Source organism: Centroberyx gerrardi, chromosome 9 (assembly GCF_048128805.1).
Source record: "Centroberyx gerrardi isolate f3 chromosome 9, fCenGer3.hap1.cur.20231027, whole genome shotgun sequence".
NCBI classification, from domain to species: domain Eukaryota; kingdom Metazoa; phylum Chordata; class Actinopteri; order Beryciformes; family Berycidae; genus Centroberyx; species Centroberyx gerrardi.
The window spans coordinates 6,576,406-6,600,036 of NC_136005.1; the positions used below are offsets into that span (position 1 = coordinate 6,576,406).

General features: G+C 42.5%; 2 protein-coding genes across 5 annotated transcripts in view; one reads left to right on the plus strand and one right to left on the minus strand.

The window, feature by feature from the left end:
• psmd1 (proteasome 26S subunit, non-ATPase 1) overlaps positions 1–23,631 on the minus strand; it is a 53,971-nt gene that overhangs the window by 29,956 nt on the left and 384 nt on the right. Inside the window, exons 2-16 of the mRNA XM_071908525.2 lie at positions 23,408–23,451; positions 22,464–22,537; positions 21,633–21,802; positions 21,123–21,331; positions 20,513–20,656; positions 18,737–18,963; positions 18,140–18,200; positions 17,873–18,001; positions 16,737–16,825; positions 16,529–16,607; positions 16,259–16,432; positions 15,839–15,950; positions 15,172–15,368; positions 13,770–13,865; positions 12,917–12,981 (exon numbers count right to left, since the gene is read on the minus strand). Of these exons, the coding sequence (XP_071764626.1) occupies positions 12,917–12,981; positions 13,770–13,865; positions 15,172–15,368; positions 15,839–15,950; positions 16,259–16,432; positions 16,529–16,607; positions 16,737–16,825; positions 17,873–18,001; positions 18,140–18,200; positions 18,737–18,963; positions 20,513–20,656; positions 21,123–21,331; positions 21,633–21,802; positions 22,464–22,537; positions 23,408–23,451 (1,870 nt within the window). The remainder of the gene's footprint in view (positions 1–12,916; positions 12,982–13,769; positions 13,866–15,171; positions 15,369–15,838; positions 15,951–16,258; positions 16,433–16,528; positions 16,608–16,736; positions 16,826–17,872; positions 18,002–18,139; positions 18,201–18,736; positions 18,964–20,512; positions 20,657–21,122; positions 21,332–21,632; positions 21,803–22,463; positions 22,538–23,407; positions 23,452–23,631) is intronic.
• htr2b (5-hydroxytryptamine (serotonin) receptor 2B, G protein-coupled) lies at positions 817–10,375 on the plus strand. Of its 4 annotated transcripts, none has more exons than XM_071908534.2 (4): positions 817–1,208; positions 1,878–2,523; positions 6,437–6,637; positions 8,495–10,375. In XM_071908534.2, the coding sequence occupies exons 2-4, from the start codon at positions 2,262–2,264 to the stop codon at positions 9,451–9,453; spliced, it is 1,422 nt and encodes a 473-aa protein (XP_071764635.1). In that variant the 5' UTR covers positions 817–1,208; positions 1,878–2,261; the 3' UTR covers positions 9,454–10,375. The 4 variants fall into 4 exon arrangements, with proteins under 4 accessions (XP_071764635.1, XP_071764636.1, XP_071764638.1 ...); XM_071908535.2 differs by having other exon boundaries at positions 1,896–2,523; XM_071908537.2 differs by having other exon boundaries at positions 2,122–2,523.

Consider the following 23,631-nt stretch of genomic DNA (forward strand, 5'->3'; position numbering starts at 1 on the left):
CAGAGGACAGCCTATAAAAAAAAAAAAAAAAAAAAAAAAAAAAACATACTTCCTCTTATGTAGGTACTGGCACCTGAGGTGGATTAGGGAGCACGTTTCAGCTAAAACATTCGGTGTGTGGACTGTTCTTTACAGAGAGATGTCAGGGCACACAGGTCCAGACAGGGTGGGTATTGGCTATAATTCTCACGTTTTCCTTGTGAAGAGAAGAATCAATCATCATCTGGGAACTGTACACTCCAGGAACAGCATATGTCAACTTTGTTTTATGCCTCGCATCTGCTTTTAAAAAGGAATACTATGAGTGCACAGTGGAAAGACCATACAAATTATGACTGTTGTTAAGTCTGGACTGCAAAAGAATAAACACAAAAAATGGTCTCTGATTTCGAACATAACCATCATCTAGAAAATTAGATTGAATTTGATTGTCTTGCTCCGCCTGAGAATGTGAGCTTATGAAATGAAAGACAAAATGAAAAAGCTATGTAAATGGGACACGAGGACATTTTTCGAGCACCTTACCACACAGAAGGCTTCACCCCCCACCCACCCATTTCCAACCCCCCCCACCACCTCTTGCTTCAACTGGAGGAGAGAACAGAAAGTGACAAATATAAACAGTCGGACGGCTGTGTTGAAGGAAATTACCTCCCAGAACCACTGGCATGTCGCCAGCTCAAAGACATTCATCTGTTTTTGTCCTGAGCCTGACTCATGGGCAAGACGGGAGGGAGGGAGGGGAGAGCGAGAGAGCGAGTGAGACGGGAGAGAGCGCAAGCTGATCAGAGGCTGTGAGCGAGAGGCAGGGAGCGGGAATGTGAGAGAGGGAGAAGAGACGGAACATCTGAAAGTTTTAAACCTGTGATCGCGGTAGGTGATGCGAATCCAGACTGGGGGTTCTTCCAACGTGGGGGAGCAAAACAAATTTCACACCATGGATTACATCAGAGTCGGACAGATTTAAGTTTTGCCTCTAAGGGAGGGCATTCTGTGACATTATTTGGGGAGGGTGTAAATATAAAAACGTGGCATGGGACATGAAAAAAAAGGCAACGCTCTCAGAGGTGTGCGAGGATTGAAGCACGCTGGGCGATGAGCAGCACTGTCCGCCCTGCGCACAATTTTGCTTTAATTTTTGTGAAAGTGAGGATGTAGCGGCTCTGTTGAACCGTAAAAGAGCAAATAGATGTCACCTTAAGGAGCAGGTAAGAAACTTCTACAAAACCACACTAAAATGTGGAAATCAAATACAGAAAAGTGGTAAAATGTTAACCACTTTGATGTTTTTGATTGATTAGGTATATTTATTTAATTTTGTGTCATCCATCCCACATGCACAAGTGTATACATTTTTGTAGACTTTGTTTATATTAAAGGAATGACCTTCGGCTTTATCCAAGTACCTCTTGGTATTTAGATTTATTCGTAGAATACTTTTTCTGACATTTTGGATACATTGGAAGAATTCTGTCAATTTTGTCACAATTTAAAATGTGTGAATGGAAACACTTAACCCCAAAGGTTATGAATTTGAGTAAAAAAAAAAAAAAGGAGTTTTCCTGAATGCTGTTTGTATTAGAAGACATGGTATAAAAGACTGTTCAAAGAACTCCATGTCCTCTACAAAGTATTTTCAAAAGTGTATTTTCCAAAATGTATAACAATACAGCAGAGCAATACAGCAAAGAAAACATGCAAGCCGTTACACCTAATATCCCTGGTTTATTTCTTGGCCATGGTCTGGAACCAATAATAATGACCATACAGGAACATCCCTCTTCATTTGTTACCATAAATGTCTCTCATCATTAGGACACCACACTCAGACAAATTAAAGCAAAGGGGATAACACGGCATCACTGTTTCCTTAACAGACCTTTCGCTGTTTGGAGTGGATGCACAGGATGACAAGACTATCGCCTGCCTGTGCTGCTAGCCTGTGAAAGTGACGCCTCCTGAAACGCAGAACATCTCGCTGTGGAAGTACTAACTGTTTGGATTATTCCCTGCTTTTGAGGCAGACCCATTTGTCCTGGTATCGTGTTTTTTTTTGTTTTTTTTTTGAGCAGTGGCTCTTTTACTGATCTCGAGGCGACCCTTTTGGCTTGTACACTGCAGCAGGGATGCGGCACCCTGTGCGCTGACCCTGAGCCGTGCCCCGGCCCGTGGGACCCAGTGACCATGCTGACCGAGCCTCCAGAGCCAGCCAGAGCAGAGCCCCGACCCGCGCCAAGGCCAGCCGTAACCTCCGCAGCAGCATGTCTCAGCCAGTGGCGGCTCCGCTGGTGCCCAACGGCTCGCGGCCAGGGGAGGGGTCCGGGATTCAGCTGCAGTGGGCCGCCCTGCTCATCGTCATGGTCATCATCCCCACCATCGGAGGCAACATCCTGGTCATCCTTGCCGTGTCCCTGGAGAGGAAGCTGCAGAATGCCACCAACTACTTCCTGATGTCGCTGGCGGTGGCTGATCTGCTGGTGGGACTCCTGGTGATGCCCATCGCCCTAATCACTGTTCTCTACAGTAAGTTGACGTACAGGACGGACCTCGTCTTGGAGCACCTAACCCTCTGTCGCCCATTGAGACAAACCTGCCCAATACAACAGCAATAGCATAAACTAGATTCTACTGGTGTGGAGGAAAGGGGTCATCGCTCAATGTCCAGATCACTTCCCAGCCATCATTCTAATAAATGTGTCAAAACATGATTACCAAGTGATGGATGTTGCCCTTGTGTGTCCAATCAATTAGGTCTGACTTGCACTTCATCACCTTTTTCCCCCCAGTCGACCTAACAGTTTAGAACAGCTTTCAGCTGAGCATGCCATTTCCAGTAAATGTTCATGACAAATCTCATTGCTTTTGAAGGAAAATGCAGCTGATGAAAATTTTACTTTGAACAGCCCCTTCATTTCATAGCAAAACTGTATTTAATCTTTGTATGCCTGGCTGATCCACAAAGAAAAAATAGGCTCAGAGATTTATGGATAGTGGAGGAGTTTAAAATAGGACATGAGGAACACTGGATACAATCTCGACCATCTGTAAACAAATATACTAGATGAAATATAACAAGAGATAGTGGACAATAAACACGCTACTTCCTCTGGCAGTGCTATTGTAGCAGTGGCACAGCTAGGCCTCAGCTACTGGTCTTGGCGATCATGAGCCACTCTCTCCGGTCTTTTTGCGAACAACATAAAAGCCCCAAATCTTAGCTGCTCCACTCGTTCACTTTAGACACAGGAATGGGGAAAAGAAAAAAAGAAGCAAGCTAAAAACATTTGCATTTGATTCCTGACAGTGCAGCGTAAATACAGCTGTGTAAGAGCAGCAATAGACATCAGTCTCAATGTTCTGAGGCAACTATAAAATGAAGCTCCTTCGATACAGAGCTACGGCCTAGCTATTATTTCTCATTAATTCTACTGGCGGTGGTGGTGGTGGTGGGGGGAGGATCTAGACCAAATGGCCCTATGACACAGTCCACTCCACCCCTCTGTGCATGTCAGGAGTATGATCTCAAGACTTGCTTTTGACAAAACAACCACTTTCTTTGCATAAGAACCATATGTGCCACTCTGAAAGGCATGCACAAGGCAAACTTGGGCTGCTCCACTTGATCGCATCTTAATGCACTCCATCAGAGCAAAGGGTAGGGACTGGAGAGAGGATAAACAAGTCAAGACCATGCCGACATGTTCATCTGGTCGTACATCTATCCCTGTGTCTGTCTAAATGCTGTCCAGATTCAGAACAAAGCATTGCTGTCAAATTGTTTCCAATGGCCACAGCTGACAGGGCTAAACAACATCATCACATGAATTCCTTTACCCTAGATATGAGGTAAGGTGAAAGGTCACTTGCGAATATGTGCAAATGAATTCAATGTTTGACCAATGTACAACAGTGTGACTGCAAAAGAAAAGCACCATTTAAAACGCTACATTTGGGGGTGAGAGGTGGAATAGTTTCAAAGTTTTCAAATTATCAATCTCTCATCTTGGAACTGAACTCTTCAAATCCCCAATACTGTTTAGACCTTGGCAGCTGCCATTAACCCTCTCCTGTGTAGGAGACAGAGCTCAGAGCAGCGAGGTGAGGAGGGAAAGGTCTTGGCGACATAGTCACACACATGTACAGTGTTTAATACTTCACACTCAAGTCAACACGCAAGGTCTGTTGAAGGCTGGTGCAAAGCACAGCAGAGACACTGCGCAGGTTACACAGTGGCAATATCGCCATCGGCTGTATATCACTGCTCTAAAGAGTTGGCAAACACCTCTCTAATCCCCAATAAAATGACAACTACTACATTAGGCTGGCAAGCTAATTGCAAGGCTGCAAAGCATTCAATATTCATGAAGAGGGGTTGAGCTCGATCCTGTTTAGACAACGCTTCAAAGGAAACCTCACACAGAAAGCAGGCTGCGAGAGTGACTACAATTACATCTGTAAGAAGTATGAGCTGCTCCGATTGCTTTCCACATCTGCTGGGCAGATGAATTCACGCTTACAGGAAACACCTTGAAAAATTAAATGGCCCCACTGTTTAAAAGGTGAGCTGTGTGGACAGACTACATGTAAACCTAAACTATAGCACTGAAAATGGCTTGGGTAATAAAGAACCATTAAGCAGAGTTATTTCAAAGGACTTGGACGCGGCGTTATTCTCCAAAATGCCATATTTGCAAAGCAAATAGTATTTATACTGTGGACCGAATGAAAATGTAGTTTTTCAACAAGGCACATAACCTGGCAGTGAGGTATACATTTTCTCCGCCAACTATTCTCTAAGGAGAGTGGGGGTGGCAGTGTTCATTGTGATTACTGTACCAAATGCTGATATGAAAATAGGTTGGGTGATTGTATGGGGGCAACTGCAGCGATCTTATTTCCTTACTAGCTTTTATTATAGTTTTGTTATGCTGTTTATTATGTCCCACATTTGTTATTGCTGTGACTTTCTATATCCATCTACCTATACCAACGTTAGTGTTCAGTTTTCAGCTGAGAGACATCTTTGCCAGCGCTCACAACCAGCAGGTGTACATAAAACATTTGTACTGTTTTTTTGCTAATGAACTGAGCCCATCCATTTTAAAAGAAGCTCACTAACCCTTTTAATAAGAGCCAAGCTTAGCACAGTGTTCCTCCACTTCAAACCTAAGAAAAATAATTTTGACTTTTATCCACCTAATCTTGTGCTCGTGAACTCTCACCACAGCAATTACAGTTCCATTTCCATGGATGGAAACTTAAAGTAGATTTGTCAGGGCATGCCCCAAAAACATAATGAAGCAATTACTTGAACAACTGACGAGTAACTAACAAAATCACGAAAACTGAAAAACAGTAATAGAGGGGATGAGCGTCACCATCCATAAACAATAATCCATAAATATCATGGGAAAATTAAACGATAGTAGGAATTCCCATGTAAGGCATAGTCTTGATCACAGTGTCATCCTTGTGTAATCAGAGACTCTGACATCTACAGCCCTGAGTGGAACATTTATAGGCTGGTATTTGGTGGAACAACAACATTTTCTAAAGCAAGCAATAACAATAATTACTGTAATAGTAGTAACATTGAAAGCAAAGCAGTTAATGAGACAGCCTTTTCAACTGTTTCTGTTCCAAGTCCAAACCAGGACTCTTCTTAGAAACAGTGACTTCAATCTATTTACAAGAACAGCATTCCTGTTTTTGTTGTGATTTGTATGCTCCTTTTGCAAAAAGAAATAAAATATGTGAAATATGTGAAGTAGACAGATATGATGGCAATTAGAAAGGGCCCACAAAAAATTGCTCACTCAAAGAAGGCTACCTATCACACTTTCTTAATTCCCCTGAAAATATGTGTGTAAAAAAAATCTGATGAGAAAAGTGTTCTTGCAGAGCATCTTAGAACATGTAAGCTACACTGAAAAGGCAAAAGTTGGAGGGTGGCTTAACAAAAGAAAATTATGCAAAAGAATATTTCCAACAATGGTCTTTTGCAATGTTAATGGCTAACGGGACAAAAGCCAGACCAATTACTTGCCAATTTCATGCCTGGAATCGAAAATAAACACTTCTGTTGAGCACGGTCCCCAGCACATCTACATAAAGAGCTTTTAGCTCCATAAACAGTCATCAGAGAACCCCCCTTTTTCCAGTACGTTCATTCCTCTCTGTGATAAACAAACACCAATCTTTACATGAGTGCTACTTCTAATCCCTGGCCATTGTGGCACGTCTCCCATAACTGGTAGTGTGCAAGACAAAAGTCTTTTTGGAATTAAATACCAAACAAGTGCATTAAAGAAATTACTAATGGAAGTTCCATCACAAGAGATAAGTGATCTAAGAAAGCCTCTTAAAAAGTTGCCCTGTAATGGTGGGACTGTTATCCTGTCTTACTGGAGTAATTTCCTTCTCATCTTCTCTTTAGATTCTGGGTGGCCTCTTCCGGAGTTCCTCTGCCCTATTTGGCTCTTCCTGGATGTACTGTTCTCCACCGCATCCATCATGCACCTGTGCGCCATTTCACTGGACCGCTACATTGCCATCAAGAAGCCCATCCAACACAGCCAGTACAAATCCAGGGCCAAAGCCATGGTCAAGATCGCACTGGTGTGGCTCATATCAATTTGTAAGGATATTAATACAGATTTTCTATTAACTCTTACTAACTCGCAACTACTTTGCACTAGTCTTCCATGGCCTTCAAGTTCATAATTGCAAGTTCGATAAGGTTTGTTTATATCAGGAACAGGTGGCTTGATTTCTTGACATAAGATCCATGGCAGACCTGGTTTATAGACTCAAAAATACAAGCCGGATGCAATAAAAGCAGATATTATATAAACAGCTACAGTGGATGGGGGTGGAGGGGGGCTATGACCGGTCTAGTACCACGCTACACTCATCACAGTGCATCCCAGAGATGTTACTAAAGATGTCCTGAGGGACGACCTGGTTAATGTTCCTGAGAGACTAGACTCCAGTAGAGGAAACTCACTGTTTGCCCACAGGCCACTGTGGCTGGTGCATCCCATAATTCACCCTCTAGTTGCAGTTTTGATGGCTAACTAAAAAAGAGCACCACCTCCAAATAATGGTTAGTTACCTACCAAAGCAGCTGATGGAGTAGAGAAACATACCAGCCACAGCCACAATTTACCAACAACTAGAAGATCAAACTAGTTCAAAAAGCAACAGAACATATTGAGCAGATTCAAGGAATGGGGGAAAGGATTTATCCTAGTAGAAAGCTGGTGCAGACCAAACATGCCGCAGTTTTAAAAAAGGTCATTAGACTTCAAGCACTGTATAAAGTTCCACAATGTTATGGATAATAGCCTTGTTTTATTAGAGGCCTTCCAGAGAAAACTGCAAAGAACACTAATCAAAACAAAGATTCAAACTAACACCATCTGAGTCTTCACAATGAGGCGCTGCAGTAGAGATGATCCAAACTGGACTGAGAAGCCAAGAGTTTGCACAGATAATGGAATGGGGTTACTAAGTGAAAGGGGGGTTTACGGTTTTAAGGATGGTCTTGGCCTGGTCTCTTGTCTGTATACAAGATCAACTTGCTAGACCACTGGAATCTTCATCAGAATGTAAAGCATTCATAGGAGGGCGGGTCTTCTGCTAGTTTGTCTTACTGATGAGGGAATCGTACAGTGGTAGCTGCTGTAAGAATCACCTTTCCTGCATTTATCCTGCATAGCCCTTGTATTAGCACCGAGGTTCACTGTTAAAGATCTGCAAACCATTTTAGCTTTCCAGTAGGAAATGAAATTAAAGAGGCCCTTGAGCTCATCAACTTAATCAGCCCAGTGAGTGGTTTTCTGGCCACCACTTTTCACACAGTAGTGTGAAATTTTGGCAGAATTTATCCTGGAATTATTGGTAGCTGCATAGCGCTCAGACCTCTCAGAAAAGCACAGCCTCAGTTTGGGGCTTGTTTGGTCTGGTTTCATTTGAGCTTCATTCCCTGAGCAAAACCAGAAGATCGGATGGAATGGAGGGAGCAGCACTTAAACACTGCTGACAGCAGAAGAGCCGTTACCGCGACTGCATGTTGTTGTTCACTTTAAGAGGGATCATGGTGGGCCATGGATGATTACTTTACTTGATTTTTTAAAACAGAAAGGAAATCCTGCAATCAGACTTTCCATTTTATTCCAGACACCATCCCTTTGCATTGCAGCCTTATGTCAAAAATAAAGTTTGAATCTTTGAAGCTTTATCCAATTTCTACTACAATGGTAACTATAAAACAAAAAAGTAAATGTAGGAATCTAATTTCCAATGATGGAAAACAAAACACAATAGCAGTGTAACAGACTAACTGGGAAAACTAGGTATTCAGAAAATCCAAAACAAAACAATTCAAATGCCAAAAGCAGGAGTGAAATACCTGAAGCCAGCCCAAGTTTCTCAGTTTATCAAAAAATGTGATATTTGTCAATACTAATGAGACTGTTCTTGTCATTTACAGGTATAGCAATCCCGATTCCCATTAAGGGTCTGAGGAACTCCCATCTTCCCAACAACATCACCTTCAACAGCAACCACACCTGCCTGCTGAAAACAGACAGCTTTCGGGAGTTTATCATGTTTGGCTCCTTGGCAGCATTCTTCATCCCTTTGACCATCATGATGGTCATCTACCTGCTCACCATTCAGGTGTTGCGCAAAAAGGTTTATCTGCTCAGGTCGAGGGTGTCTCAACGCTTTTCCTGCCCGACAGTCTCCACAGTCTTTCAAAGGGAGCAGACTGTGGACGCACCACCAGCTGAGAAACTGACTATGCTGGACGGCAGATTTCCCAGGACGCAGGGAAATCCAAATGCAGCAACAACGAACCCTATTACAGGAGATGACGTGCCCTTTCGCAGGATGTCCACCATGGGCAAGAAGTCCATGCAAAACCTCAGCAACGAGCAGCGCGCCTCGAAGGTGCTAGGCATAGTCTTCCTCCTGTTTGTAGTCATGTGGTGCCCCTTCTTCATCACCAATATCACCTCTGTGCTATGCGTGAGCTGCGATGTCAACGTGATCGCCCGTCTAATGGAGATCTTTGTTTGGGTCGGTTACGTGTCATCGGGTATCAACCCATTGGTCTACACCCTATTCAACAAGACTTTCCGGGAGGCGTTCGCACGTTACATCACCTGTAATTACAATAGCACTGCCAGTCACGGGCCAGGCAGGCACCCAAGGGCGTCAAATGGAGGACGGGGCCTGACACGGATTTCTTTCCGCTCTTCCATGGCGGAGAACTCTAAACTGTTCATGAAGCGGGGGATGAAGAACGGCATTGGAGCGGTGAGCTACCAAAGCCCACTGAGGTGCCGGCAAGCGCCCACGCAGTCCTCCGGCAGTGTCGTGTTAGACACACTGCTCCTGACTGAAAACGAAGACTGTAAGCAGGAGGAGCACGTCAGTTACGTGTAGAGCTGGCAGAAAAAAAAAAACTTAACCCAGTTAAAGGGAGAGCTTGAAATAGATCAGAGTTATGGTGTAAACTTAACATCTCTTTTAAAGGCAGGCCACATATACATTGTGAATTCTCACAGACACCAAGAATTATGTTCATAGTTTACCTAGAGACAGTTTACTCTGAGGGGGAAAGCAAAAGGAACTGCAAAGACCAGATACGAGTTTTCAAATGACAAGACATTTAACTGTGAGGCAAACTGTAACAACACAAACTAAAAAAAGAAACACAGAAGGATACCCTCAATGAGAGGTCAAAGCTGACAAAGCTCAGGTTGGATTGTCCTTAAGGAGGCCACCAGAGAGAAATGTAAAGAATGAAGACATATGACCATCTGGAAACTTTTTGTGGATACAAATATTCCTATGCTAATCCTGTCACCTTGGGCTATTCGAATCCGCTACAGACTATTTCAGATTACATGCTTACATTTTGTTAAGAGGAATACTCCTCTACCTTTTAAATCTCTTCCGCGACACACACAATGCATTGCACTCTTAAAATGATACCCATTGTAACTGCAAAACCTTTGGGAAGTGCTTTTGTACGTGTATTACTGCTTGAAGTTTTGAAATGTCAATGATCTGGTTTTACAAAAATACTACAGTATTCAGTTGAAATACTGTATGTAATGCAAGAAAGACAAAATCCGGAGAAAATGGAAAGCTGATTGTGTTCAATAAAATGTACACAGATTTTCTGTGTTGCTGAACTTTGGGCTTGGCTGAAAGGAAACTGCACTTAATATGGTTATTTTTATGCTTCCTAGAACACAGGCTCCACAAAATACTTGACATGTCTGTTTCTATATCATTTGGAGCCATTTTCTTCTAATGTTCTTGTCTACCTTGTTCTGCTGCTTCAATTTCAACAGTGAGTTATAATGTCTCTTTAATGAACTAGTAATGACTACGGCAAAACTAACAGAAGAGCCAAAATAAACAGACTGTAAACCAAACAGACAGTCTCAGAAGATTAATCAACAAACAACTCAAAAGTGACTCAACACAAGAGAACAAGAAAATGCCATTATCAGCTCAATTAGTGGTCATTAAAAAGTGCTATCTAAACAAAGCTTGGCCTATAGATATAAATGAGCTAGCAGGGAAGTTGCAGTGTACAGTGAACTCACCAGCAAGGCTTCCAGTCTATTTATGGTGATGATTATGATAGCACTACATTATCAATTTGCATTTTGCAGTGTTGACAGCAGAAAGACAAATATGTAAAAGCTGAAATGGCCAATAGTACAACAGGCTAACAAAATGTTTAGAGTTGGTTCACCACGGATATGAAAAATGTGGGATTTGGATGGGGATCCACGAACTGGATATGAGTGCTAGAGTAGCATTTTCCCCTGTTTTATTTTTGCTTAGCCTCACCTCCCCATGTACAGTACATCTACTACAAAAAAAAAAACAGGCAATCAAAAGGCCTAGTACTTAACATAACCAAGAGAACAGCTTTCTACAGTAACAACTATTTTAACACAACTCATTGTTAATGAACAGAACCCTGTTGATTTAGTAGGAATAGCAAAGACATTAGAACTCCGGCCAACTAAAGAGACAGTTGTCTTTCCGAGTGCAGGTTTGTGTGTATGTGTGTGTGTGTGTGTGTGTGTGTGTGTGTGTGTGTGAGGGGTGGGGGTGGGGGGTGTCCACAGAGCCATTAGGGTGGGAAGTGGGAGAAGAGGAGCCTAGCTGAATTGTTGCCGTTCAGAAGGCTCTCTAAACACAGGAAGGATTTACACAAGGTTTATCTAGCGGCCAATTGATCACGTAGAATATCACATAGCCTTTTTTGGGCTTAAAACGGACACCCTGGTGTTCTTGCACTTGGCCAGGCACTCTTGTTGAACGCTGCTCTGCTGCCTGATGGGTAAATTCACGTCTGCGTATGAGTGATGAGCCCCCATAAACAGCAACAGAATAAAAATGTGTGAGTGAGAATGACAAGGAAGACCAGCTTCCGTTGACAGAGGAATATCTTTCAGTCACTGTGAAATCTAGACAAAAAGTGCATCTAAATTCTGCTGTCATGCCAACAGAGAAAATGTTAATGTCACCATGTATATGTGTCTATTCGGCTCAAAACTGAACATAAGACAGATCCAGGGGTGTGATCAGGACAACAAAAGGAAGTAGGAAATAGAGTGAGGCAAACAGAAACTAAAATAAAAAGGAATGGGAATGCTATGGCTCCAGAAACAAGCAGTACTGTGTCCACATTGTGGATAGGTGCATTAGGTGCGTATCACCAAATTTGTAGGGGGCTCCCTCATTCAATATGGATGAAGCATTGGTATTGCTTCCAAGTCATCTATTACATAGGAAGCAGAACAAAGCATAATATGTCCATGCAAGGCCACCGTCTTTTGAAATGTTAAAAAAAAGGCACATCTCTGGAGATCACATACAATACTGTACCTCAGGGGCTACATTCACTGAGGGGGAAACAATTTTACAGGTATCATATATCCCTCCCTGGCAATTGCACATAATTATTCAACATAACTACCGAATAAACACTAGACAAATCAAAACAAAGGTGGATCAAAGGGTGTTATGGGTGGTTTTCAAGCTTTTTCTCAGACTTGAAAAAGATCTTATGTTTTAGAAACTGAGGCAAAAAGCACAATAACACAATTTTCTCCCTACACTACAAATAACAGTCCTTGTTTTTTTTGAGTTATGCTGAATTTTAACCCTTAACATCTTTGGAATTGGTTGGCTGAGCCTTTCCCATCGTCTTCAAGACGGTGTGAAAATCTAGAAAATTTTACTGCACCTGATATTCTGTCAAAAAAAAGAACCAAACAAACTATAGCAGGTGTGAAACCCCAGGAAATTCACAAGTATTTGCTCACTGCAATTAAAGGCCCAAACACACAGGTACACTTAACTGAGAAACAGAAAGTGGAAAGTGGGCCTTTTACTGGAGTGTGCAAATCACTCTATAGCAACAAGTCAAGGTGAAACTATAGCCTGTGCTGTAGTGAAGGCTTACAAAAACCCTATGCTTGAAAAGGGAACATGAAATGTGTAGAAGGTACAAAGGGAGTGGTGGGGCACCACTGATCATCATGGTTGAGAGAGACAAGCCTATCTATAAGAGTGAGACCCACGAGAAAGACATCTATCACAGTATTTGCTTTCGATGTTTTAGCAGAAGCATGGAGGGTGGATGGAGTACAGGCTGCAGCAGCTACCAATAAACCCCCTCAAGGACGTGCTTCAAAAAAAAAAATTGTGTGCTATGGGTGGAATGTAGTCTTTGTGTGTTCGTTTAGGGGCAAATTAATCAGTGGAAGTTTGGCTAAGACCTTGAGGCTCCGAGCAGAGAGGCCTCTGGTCGGTGTATAGGAGCTCGACAGGAGACAGGGTGCACAAGGCTCGAGTAATTCAGTCTGGACCTTACCTGAACATGATGAAGCCAATGGACTCGACGGCAGCCCTTCTGACGTCGTCATTCACGTCGCTCACCTTCGAGGTAAACAAAGCAATCACTTAACCGAAGTTGACACTCAAGACTCATTAAATCCTACGATTAACCATTTTGTGGTGGCAATCTGGTTGCTCACAGTATGAGGCATCTGCTTCACTATCACACCAGCTATCAGCTTGAGTTTGTATAAGCTGCCATCTACAGGACACCAAGCTGAACCACATTCACCATGAAGTAAGATTTTACACTTCAACCTCAAAGTATATTGTATTTACAAATGTAGCCACTGAAAGCACACTGAATGGCATGAAAGCAAATCGTTTTGAAACCATGTTAATTCTGAATTGCTGGTGTGACAAACCCGTTTTCTCCTCTGCAGTGTGTGTTGCAATGTTTCCCCTACTACTGAATGGGGTGGCACCCTGGCTATAACAATTTGCATCGGTTTGAATAGTTTGTGTTGTGTGGCCTAAATAATAACTTAATTTACAGAGCAAAACAAGGTTACAAAGTACTTTACAAGAAAAAGTAGTAGAGCTACTAAATGTGGCTTCAGTAGCTCTACCACTGCTTCAAAAAAAAAAAAAAAAAAGGGAAACAGTGATGTGCTGTGAAAAAGATTTGATTTAAGTTACAAACAAGTGCAAAACCAATAATGATGATTAACAATCGGGATCACAATATTCAACAAAATATTCCAATTATAATTTCAGCTATAGATGTGCAGCTCTATCACATGGTGTCTGTTTCATTACCAGCGTGTTCAGCCAGCCTTCACCTCAGAAAAACAGTGTGTTTTGAACAGGGCTAAACGGGAAGTACTCACAGCGACATGCAGCAGGCGTCGGATGGCCTTGTTGTTCCCGGAGCCGCAGTAGGCCATGCCCACCGTGTACATTCCAGAGCGCCGCAGAATGGGGTCCTACAGTAGACAGTGAGGGAAAGCAGAGCCTTCAGACATCGCGTCTGCACGCACAAGTACGATCAACATAGTTTGAGTCATTTCCCACATGTAGCTCTTTTAGAAGGATTCCTGGCACAGACTACAGAGGAAGAGACTCGCATTTGACACGGAGTACACACACGCAACCCGGGAATGCATGAGTACATACAGGACTCAATGCATCAAGCTTTGGAACTGCACATGCCAACTGCGAGATTTAGAGAGCGTGATGAGCTGACAAGATATACATTGAGAAAAACTTCCTTCCCCACTTCCTTTTCGTTCTGAGTTAATCAAGTCAAAGTAGACAGTAGGGTCCCCTGCCTGTCTGTACATCTGCACTGCTCCCTCACACTGTATATATAGTCCTGTTGTGCCTGTAGTGTGGGAGTCAGTCCATATGCATTATGTTACTACCACAGAAATAGAATCATCAGAACGGCCACTTCCTGACGGATCAAGATAATATCTCTTGGTACAATTGGTACACACAAGATGGCTGCCATAGATTTTGATGTAGTAGTCATGGAAATGAGCATTGCGGACAGCGCATGAGGCACAGAAAGTTGGAATATTCAGCATGGCTGCCATCAGAATATAGAGTTAAATGATGCTATAGAAACACATGATGTTCCCCGAGTTTCATGCACTGAACTAGCGCTGAAACGAAGATTTGCTGCTTTTTTATGTTTCATATAATTAAATTAAATGAATACTTTGGGGGGGTTGGCTGCTGGTTAGACTAAGTAAACATTTGTCATATTTTTTTACATTTTCTGGACTAAATGATTAATTGACAAAATAATTGCTAGATTCATCGAAAATCCAAATAATCGTCTGTTGCAGCCCTACACTGCCGATATCCATAACAACATTATAAAACATTGGCAGCCATCTTGAGGTATACCAGCCAAGGGACCATTCAAAAGTACGGTATGGCCAGTTCTAATTATTCCAGTTATGTGGTTACTACATAAGCTACACCAATGCCAGCAAAACTAATTCCTGCACCTTTATTGTACTTGGGGAAATGAGGCACCTCTGACCTCATGGTGTACATGGTGGGGGAATGAGGCACCTCTGACCTCATGGTGTACATGGTGGGGGAATGAGGCACCTCTGACCTCATGGTGTACATGGTGGGGGAATGAGGCACCTCTGACCTCATGGTGTACATGGTGGGAGAATGAGGCACCTCTGACCTCATGGTGTACATGGTGGGAGAATGAGGCACCTCTGACCTCACGGTGTACATGGCGTGTTCTCTGAGGGCATTCTGCCTCACCTTGTCTCTGCAGAGGCTCTCGATGAGGGCGTCGGCCTCCTCCATGCGTCCGTACATGACGAGGGCGATGCCCACCGCCAGGCCGCGCAGGATCTTCTCGTGCTGCGTCTCCTGAGCGTAGCCCACCATGTCCTCGATGGCCTGGGCCGACTTGGAGCCCAGCATGACCAGGCCGAGGGCCAGGCCCGCTGCCTCACCTGGGAGCACACATGAGGTCATCAGCAGATGTTTTAGGAGTACAGTACAGTATTATCAATACAGTATTATCATATGCAGCAATACTATACTGTATTAGAAACACATAGTATTGAAAACACACCTTTTGCTTCTGCATCTGGTTAAATTCTTTTAACTATACTTTATATTTTTTAATATACCATTTTATATTCAAACTTTTCATTCTTTCATAATTTCAACTGTTAATATGTCTGTTTTTGATGTTTATTTTTATGTTTTTAATTATGTTTGTAAAGCATTTAGGGTTGCATCATTGAATAAATTATACATTCCTATGTAATGTAATGTACCAGGATTTTCATTGAAAGCATATCTAATCTAGGGCTAAAGGCTGTGGTTAACAACTCTGTGATTCAGAAGAATATTTTTCTGCATGGGAATGCATTTAGGGCCGTTTCAAAGCATCCGTCTTTTTTCCAGGCCTACGCACCAGTAACAGCATCATCCTGGTACAGGTTGGACTTGAGCAAGTCATAAACATCCTGTCTGGCTGTTCCCAGGGCAGCCAATCCCAGGCCGAGGGCACCACCATGACGGACGATCTGTGGAACAGAAGGAGAGCAGATCATGAAAAACGAAACACGGAAAGATAAATTGCCATCTTTTAGTTGAAGCATTTCATTCAAAAACATTACATATCCGTTTTAAAAAACTGTCTTCATCAATGATCCCTTCCTCTAAAATGTTAGGATGGTGTAGGCAAAAGTCTTGAAATAGCCAGTTGCTTTAAAGATTTCCTAGAACTTTGATGTCAGCAATCATTTTGTGAGAGTAAGTCACATGTTTTCAAATGGTATCTTTAGATCTAGCGATGAACCAGCATTCAAAGCAAACATGTCAGACAACTCACATCATTGCTGGCGTTCTTCAGCTGGCTGAGAAGGTAGTCGATGATGTCACCGCCATGGTTGGCGTGGATGAGTCCCAGAGCGTACAGGCCTCCTCCCTCCTGGTAGGCGGAGCCAGGGGAAGTGTCTTTGGGCAGGTAGGTGGCCATTAACTGGAGTGCTTCTTTCTCATGGCCCTAAACAACAAAGTCATTTATATACCAAGTTAAATAGAGACCATGTGGAATACAATACACTTTACTTTTTGGGTTTGCAGAATAATACAAATTTACCTTGTGGATGACACCCAGGCTAGCTGTGGCTGTGAACTTGGCCCAGTTGGTGGCTCTCGCTAGCCACTCTAAGTTTTCTCTGTAAGTAAACACAAAAACTTTGGTCTAAATGTCAGTTGGACCAAGTACATTTCTGGAGTGGAATTTCTTGTTCTCCCTCTCCAATGAAACATTCAATGTTTTCTTTTCCTTTTGATAGCTGAATTACCTGAGGAACTGGTCGCTTGTGGTTCCCGTGTGCATGAAAGAGTTGGCTATGACCGTGGCTGTGTGGCACACTGAATTTCGGACCGCATCCTGGAGAGAGAGGGAGAAAAAAAGCTCTGGCAGAAGCTCTCGCAGCAAATAAACTGACTTTTCCTGTCCATTAACACACAATCTACAATTTATCCGAGCATGTAAACACTGGCTTATTCCCTTATGCTCTTGACCAGCTTGACTTGTTGGTGGAAACTAGGTTTTTGGAACATTCTTAACCCATTGTAACTCACCATGAAAGCATATTGTACTTCAGTGTTCACAAATATTACAAACGTTGACAAACCTTGTCAAAGTGCAAATTATGTTTGCATGTTGCAAAGTGAATAAATACCGTAAATCCTCTAATATTGGCCCAGGCCTTTATTTACCTCAACTGCAGAGAGTACCAGGCCTTTATTGGAAGCAGGCTTATATTAGAGACAGGCCTTTATTTCTAATTCCCTGTTTGATAAGTATATTTGCTCATATTTTAGTACGAAGCCTCCTTGTTTTCTGATCTGCTTCTGTTGGGGTTCGTTAGGTAGCCGTTTTTTTGTTACCGCAATGCATTACGATAATTACGGTAATCGACGACGGCATGCTCCAGAGACTTCGGTCGGCCGAGCCGTCTTGTGGCACTTGTACATTACTACAAACTACAGTTACAAACAGGCACCAGGAGTTTACCAGTATCCACCGTTGTTTGCATGTAAGCTGAAGCTAACTGAAGCTAACTGAAGCTAAGAATAGAATCTATACAGTTATATCATATCGCCCTTGGAGGTTTCGGTGCGCCGAGGGCTAGTCTTGTTTCCTTTGTTTTTTCCCCCGGCCTGTATTTGAGGCCGGCCTTTATTTGTTCTTGTCGACCACGCCCCCGGGCCATTATCGGAGACCCGGCTTTTAATTGACTACAGGCCACTATTAGAGGATTTACAGTAAGCTTCTTGACTGTAGAACATAGCTATGTCAGAAAACACATAAAAAATAGAAAGTCTTAATGCTTAAAACAAAAAAAAGTTTCCATTTCTTGTCAAATGATAATATGCATAATAATACTAGGATTGAACCCCAGCTTATGAAATCCATGCTAGCCTCTGTTACCTTTGTGTTTTTGAGTATCATTAGGTCTGTGTTGTTATTTCGGATAAGGAACTGCAGATGCAGCTCGATCGCCATCTCCCCACTGAGGATTTTGATCATCTTGGCGTTCTGGTCTTTAGGTTCGTCCTTCTACACAAACACAGAGAAGCCACATGATGGTTTGAGCAGAACCAAATGAAAAGGTGCTGCAGAAGAAAACAGACCATCACTTGGTATAGAAAAGTGCTGCATATACAGTATGTATAGAAACAATCCAAAAGAGCTTACGGTTTCTGCTGGCTTTCCAGCAGGGGAGCTGCCAGCCTTGTCTTCTGTCTCCATTGCATCACTGCAACACACAAAAAACAAATTTTCTTCATTTTTCTAACTCTTTTAGAAACTTCATCACAGGTCATCAACTCAATGACTCAAATAAGGATGGGCAGAGTTTTGCTTAGTAGCCTATGGTTTCCCATATATTGATTATATTTGGGCAGACCGCCCAAGTACACATTTTTGTTTGAGATTTATTTTGGTTGCTATGATGCACTAAGCTGGCATTGAAGCCTGGCTTTTCTCATCAATGCAGCAAGCAATAACAAAGATTTAAAGCTGTTCAGCACTGAAAGTGTGTTAGTGAACTTCATTGACAATATTGTTGGCATCTATAGATTTTCAATTTTCAATTTAAAATTTAAAAAGAGAAATGAGCCAGGGCTCATGACATCACGTTGCCTCGGAAACAGCCACGCTACTGTCTCATGTGCAAATCCCAGATGTACTTGACCATCTGTTTTCATCATTCGGATGAAAATAGATATGGAAATCGGATCCAGCCTAGGTGCGATCGCATCCTTGCCCACTTCACCCTTGTCCCCCACCCACCTGTCTTTGTCCGCCGTGGGCACGGTGCCTGTGTTGGTAGAGCCGGGCACAGCGGGGATGGGCGTGCCGACGGTGCGCAGGTTTTGGATGACAGAGGAGAGGAACTGCTGGCTGGCGCTCTCGTACAGGTCGAAGCAGATCTGGTAGGCCATCAGCAGGTTGTCCTCCTTCACCAGCTTCTCCAGGATGTCGCTCACAGCCTGCGGGTCGTCCAGGAAGATCAGGCACTGGAGAGAAGAGGAGAGGAGAGGAGAGGAGAGAAGAGAAGAGGAGGTGGGAGAGGGATGTTACAGTAGCTGTTAAGCTCCCACACAATGTTGGTAAATGAAATTCGAATGACTATTCCATGACAGCAGGGCAATTCCCGTGTGCTATAGCTAAAACTTGAGACGTATGCAATTTGAAAAATAGGAAAAAGATACCAAAATTTTGCAGCAGCCATAGTTGATGCATAACACTCGTGTATGAACACTTTTCGATGGCAAAAGACAAATTTTAGATTCAGTCACTTTTCCAACCTTTCTGTGATCACAAGAACCCCATAGATGGTTTAATCAGACTAATTAGATAGATTAGTTATTAGTTATTCAACTAAGGGGACAAAATAAACCATAGGTCAGGTGAAAGATGAAATTGAGAACCATTTTGATTATTGGCTTAAAAAAGGTAAATGTTTGCTACTTAAAGCTCATCAGTGCTGGCCTCAGTTCCCTCTCACCACCGCATGCTGCCTCTCCTTCTTTTGTCTCTCTCTGTTTTTTCCTGTCATCATTGTTGCCCATGACTCTGTAAATGTTTGCCCGGCACCTATTGCACGCTAAGCCGTCCCGGGGGGGGATCCCTATCTGCCTCAGCCCGCCCAAGGTTTCTTCCAAGTTTTCCCACTAAGGTTTTTCCACTAAGGTTTTTCCTGGGAGTTTTTCCTTGTGTGCATTTAGGGTCTAAGGCTGGGGTGCCGGGTAGGCTAGGCTATATAGAATAGGCAGATTGTTTGTCTCGCTAAATCTGCTCCTACCTACCTTGTGTTTTTCATCATGCTGTCCTACAAAATTTTGTTTACCACTGATTGTGTTTAGTTAGACCTAGCTAGACACATTCTCTGTAAAGTCCTCTGAGACATGCTTGTGATAAAGGGCTATATAAATAAACTTGACTTGACTTGACTTGACTTAACTAAAGCGGGTGCATCCTGAAGATATATTCCTTCAACATTATGACTGGGACTGGAATGGACTTCAGTAGTATTATTCCGACTTTAAATTTTAAGCGTTCAGCTGATGGTCTTATCCAAAGTAAATTATATTACAGCAGCAGTAGAATACAGATTATCAATACCTAGACCACCAACGTCACAAGCAATCAATAGTAAGAAATGGAAAAGTCAATGCAAAACTGCCCAGACAATCAATCACAACTGAACAATTCACTGATATAATACTAAAATCACAATATTGATTACTGCAACTCCCAAATCTCAAGAAGCTGCAATTTTTTTCTTTGAGGGAGAAGCGTTTCAGATGACTTCCGAAACAAAGTATTCTGGTGTTGGAGAATTTCTTTTTCATATTTAAACTGCATAAATCCTAAGAACTAGCATCTCATCCCCCTCGCACAAACATATTTTTACATGTTCCAGCAGCAAAAAACAAATTCTGTCAGTATCATGCAACCCATAGAATAATAATCTATCTCTAGAAGGTTCATGTATTATAGAAGGTAAAGAAATAACAGTAAGGGAGATGATGCAGAAAAGTTGTTTTGTGGTTTGATGGTTACCTGGCAGACGTTGATGAAGTCAGGCTTCTCTAAGTTCATGTAGAGCTTGACCAGCACCCGCAGCACCTCGTTACGGAACTTCTTGTTCTGCATCAGGGACATGCACACCTTCAGGCTGTAGGCCAGGAGGCCACTCACATCATTCTGCAGAGGAGGAGAACAAAAATTAATTATTATTTCTGTGTTTTATGACAAGGAATGACTCTGGAAAAGGGCATAGTAACTGCAAAGTATTCAAAATCCAGACTCTTTATGAGAATTACCATTATACAGGTGATAGAGTAATCTGTGCAATATATGTAATAATATATATAGTGATATGTATAAATCTTGCACTCTCTCTTTGCATTTGTCATTATTTTTGACATTTTATAAACTAAATGATTAATCAATTGAAAAAAAATGTTAAAATAAGAAATATCTGTGCACCAATGTAACCAAGACAAATGCTTAGACATTTACTGGGCTTGGTGAATAAACTGATTCTGATCAATTCTGTCAAAGTTTTGTCAGACTATTTAGGACTATTCTGGTGAGTATGAAAGCTTGTAATAAATATTCCACAAACTTAATCTCAAATCAAACATGAAGAGGTAACAGGCCCACTGACCGACTCCAGGATGGTCTTCTCAAAGATGTCGAGGCGCCTGGTCTCCAAGGCGATGCCGATGGCCTGCTTGTACTTGTGGTCGTCAAGACAACGCAGGAACATCTTGTTGACGATGCCCTCCAGGCGAGGGTCGATGCTCTTCTTCTCCTCGTCCTCTGGCAGCTCGGCATTCTCCACCCGCAGCTTGGTGTAGTGGTCGATGCATTTGGCTAGCAGCGACAAACAAAAGGGATGAAGAGAAGTGCTGTATTTCACTCCTGAATGTCATTACGCAGTTCAAATCAACTTCAGCAATTTCATCAACTACACCATAGGCTTTATCCACTTCGATGCCAGGGTTAGTTTACATGCTGAAGTGGAGACACTTGTTCTTATTTCCATTTAAGGCATTTAACCAAAACTGGTAAGGGTCAAAGCAGCAGCATCCAAACAATAAAGCTGTCACGTCTAAAGAAGTTCTAAGTCAGGTAAACAAGTTTAGGTTTTAAGTGTTTTTGTTTGATCACTCACCAATGATGGTCTCCACATACTCCGAGTCATCTGTGACATTGAAGAGATCTCCAGCACCCAGAGCGTAGTTCAGGGATTCCTCAAAGGCTCCGAGGTGGTAGAAGACCTTAGAGGCCACCAGGGCGGCGAATTCTCTGCTCCGAAACGTCTCATCCTCGTACAAGACCTCGCTGTGAGGAGACAGCAATTGGTTACATGAGATTGTCAAAAATGAAACCGGTGAGAGACTTCGTTTGTGATATTCTATTGATCAGCGGGGAGGAAATTGTCGTTTTGCCTTCCCACAGCCACAGGAGGTCAGACAGCAGGTTCAGCCACAGAGCAGCTAGCAGGGATTCTGTGTACTGCTTAAGAAAACTTCCACTTCAACATACTACCCTCTGGAAGACTGTTCCTCCACCTCCATCAAAACCCTCCACTGCAACTGCTTCATCCCAAAGGCAATTACCCTCTTCAACAAGCCTTCCTAACTTTGCACACCTGTGACCTTACTACGCGGGGAGATCCTTGTGATTTTGTTTTGCACTACAAACTAGGACTACTGCCCCACTGGACACTGACAGCCCCCCTCACCTCTGTTATGTTAGGCCCTGCTATGTTTTGTCCTGCATTTAGTGTGTCAAATCTGTTTTGTAATGTGTCATCACTTATAAACCGAGTCCAATTCGTTGAGCTACCGTGAATAAAAGTGATTCTCTTTCCCTAAGGTAGACACTTGGGGTCAGGATAGGAGGAACAAAACAGGGACCTTCAGTTACTGCTGCCTGATTTAATATTCACACCTCAACTCTGCATATCAAATTCCCACAGAAGCTCACCAAAAGCACTTACATTTTGTCTACTGATCCCGAAATCTCAGCCCAGAAGTCGTTGACAATGGCGTCTAGCTTGTGCAGAGCAAACTCCTGCAAGTAAACAAAGAGATGTTGCATAAATATCATTTTTAATGTGTTGAACTGTCCTGTTGAATACTACAGACAATGAAAATTTGTTATTACATGAAACCCAGGTCAGTTTATTCAATACCCACCATAGGTTGCAGTCATGAAACATGATATGTTTGTCAAATTAGATGTTATTTTTACTTAAGCCTGACAGGAATGTAGCACTGAAGCTACACAACCCTGTACCAAGCTGAATGCAACAGTCAACATAAAGTCTGAAGCTTGCATTGCCTTCCTGAAACAGTCATGTCATTGCCCATCCTGCACTGCAAATCAGAACACTGAGTGCACTTGGAGGACAGACTGAGATCCATCCGTGAGTCTGCTAAATGACGTTCTCTGTTCTATGGAGAAAACTCACACCAAACTTCATTCAAAAATCTGGCAATTTAATACACCCTGCTTATGGGCAAATGTACATACCTAGTAAAACATGACTTACAACCTTTCAGGAATCAGCAGGAGCCACTTTGGCATAAATCCAGTAGATCAATCAGCAATTACTTAAAAATAATTTCAATTTGTAGAATTGGGAATAATGGGAGAACCAGTTCTAAAAGTTGAAATATTATTTAAAGTAAGTGCTGCTTGGTGGATCATATGTATGCCGAATTTACCAGTGGTCCCTTATGATTCGTAAAAGGTCTTATTTCATGTCCTGTGAGCTGTGTATGTTTGCCAATAAGCAAAGCCTCATTAAATCACCAGATTGTTGAATAGAGTTTGGCGTGACGTTCTCTCCATACGGCAGAGAATGGCACCTATCGGGGCATAGAGTCTCATCGTTAGGCACCCGGTCCATCACTTGTGTTTCTTCACGCTGGGTCTTACCTTGAGCTGGGGCTCCTCCTCATCGAGGAGTGAAATAATTCCAGCTGAAAGAAAATTGAGACGTTTAGCTACTTATTGCTCACATAATTTTGTTGCAACATCATAGATTTGAAACACTAAGTTTTCCAACTCTCAAGTAGCCTCTTGAACTGTCACAAACACAGACTTGAAGAGCTGGATGACAGTGCAGTGTGTTGAAGACTTGTAGCTACATTACAGTTAGC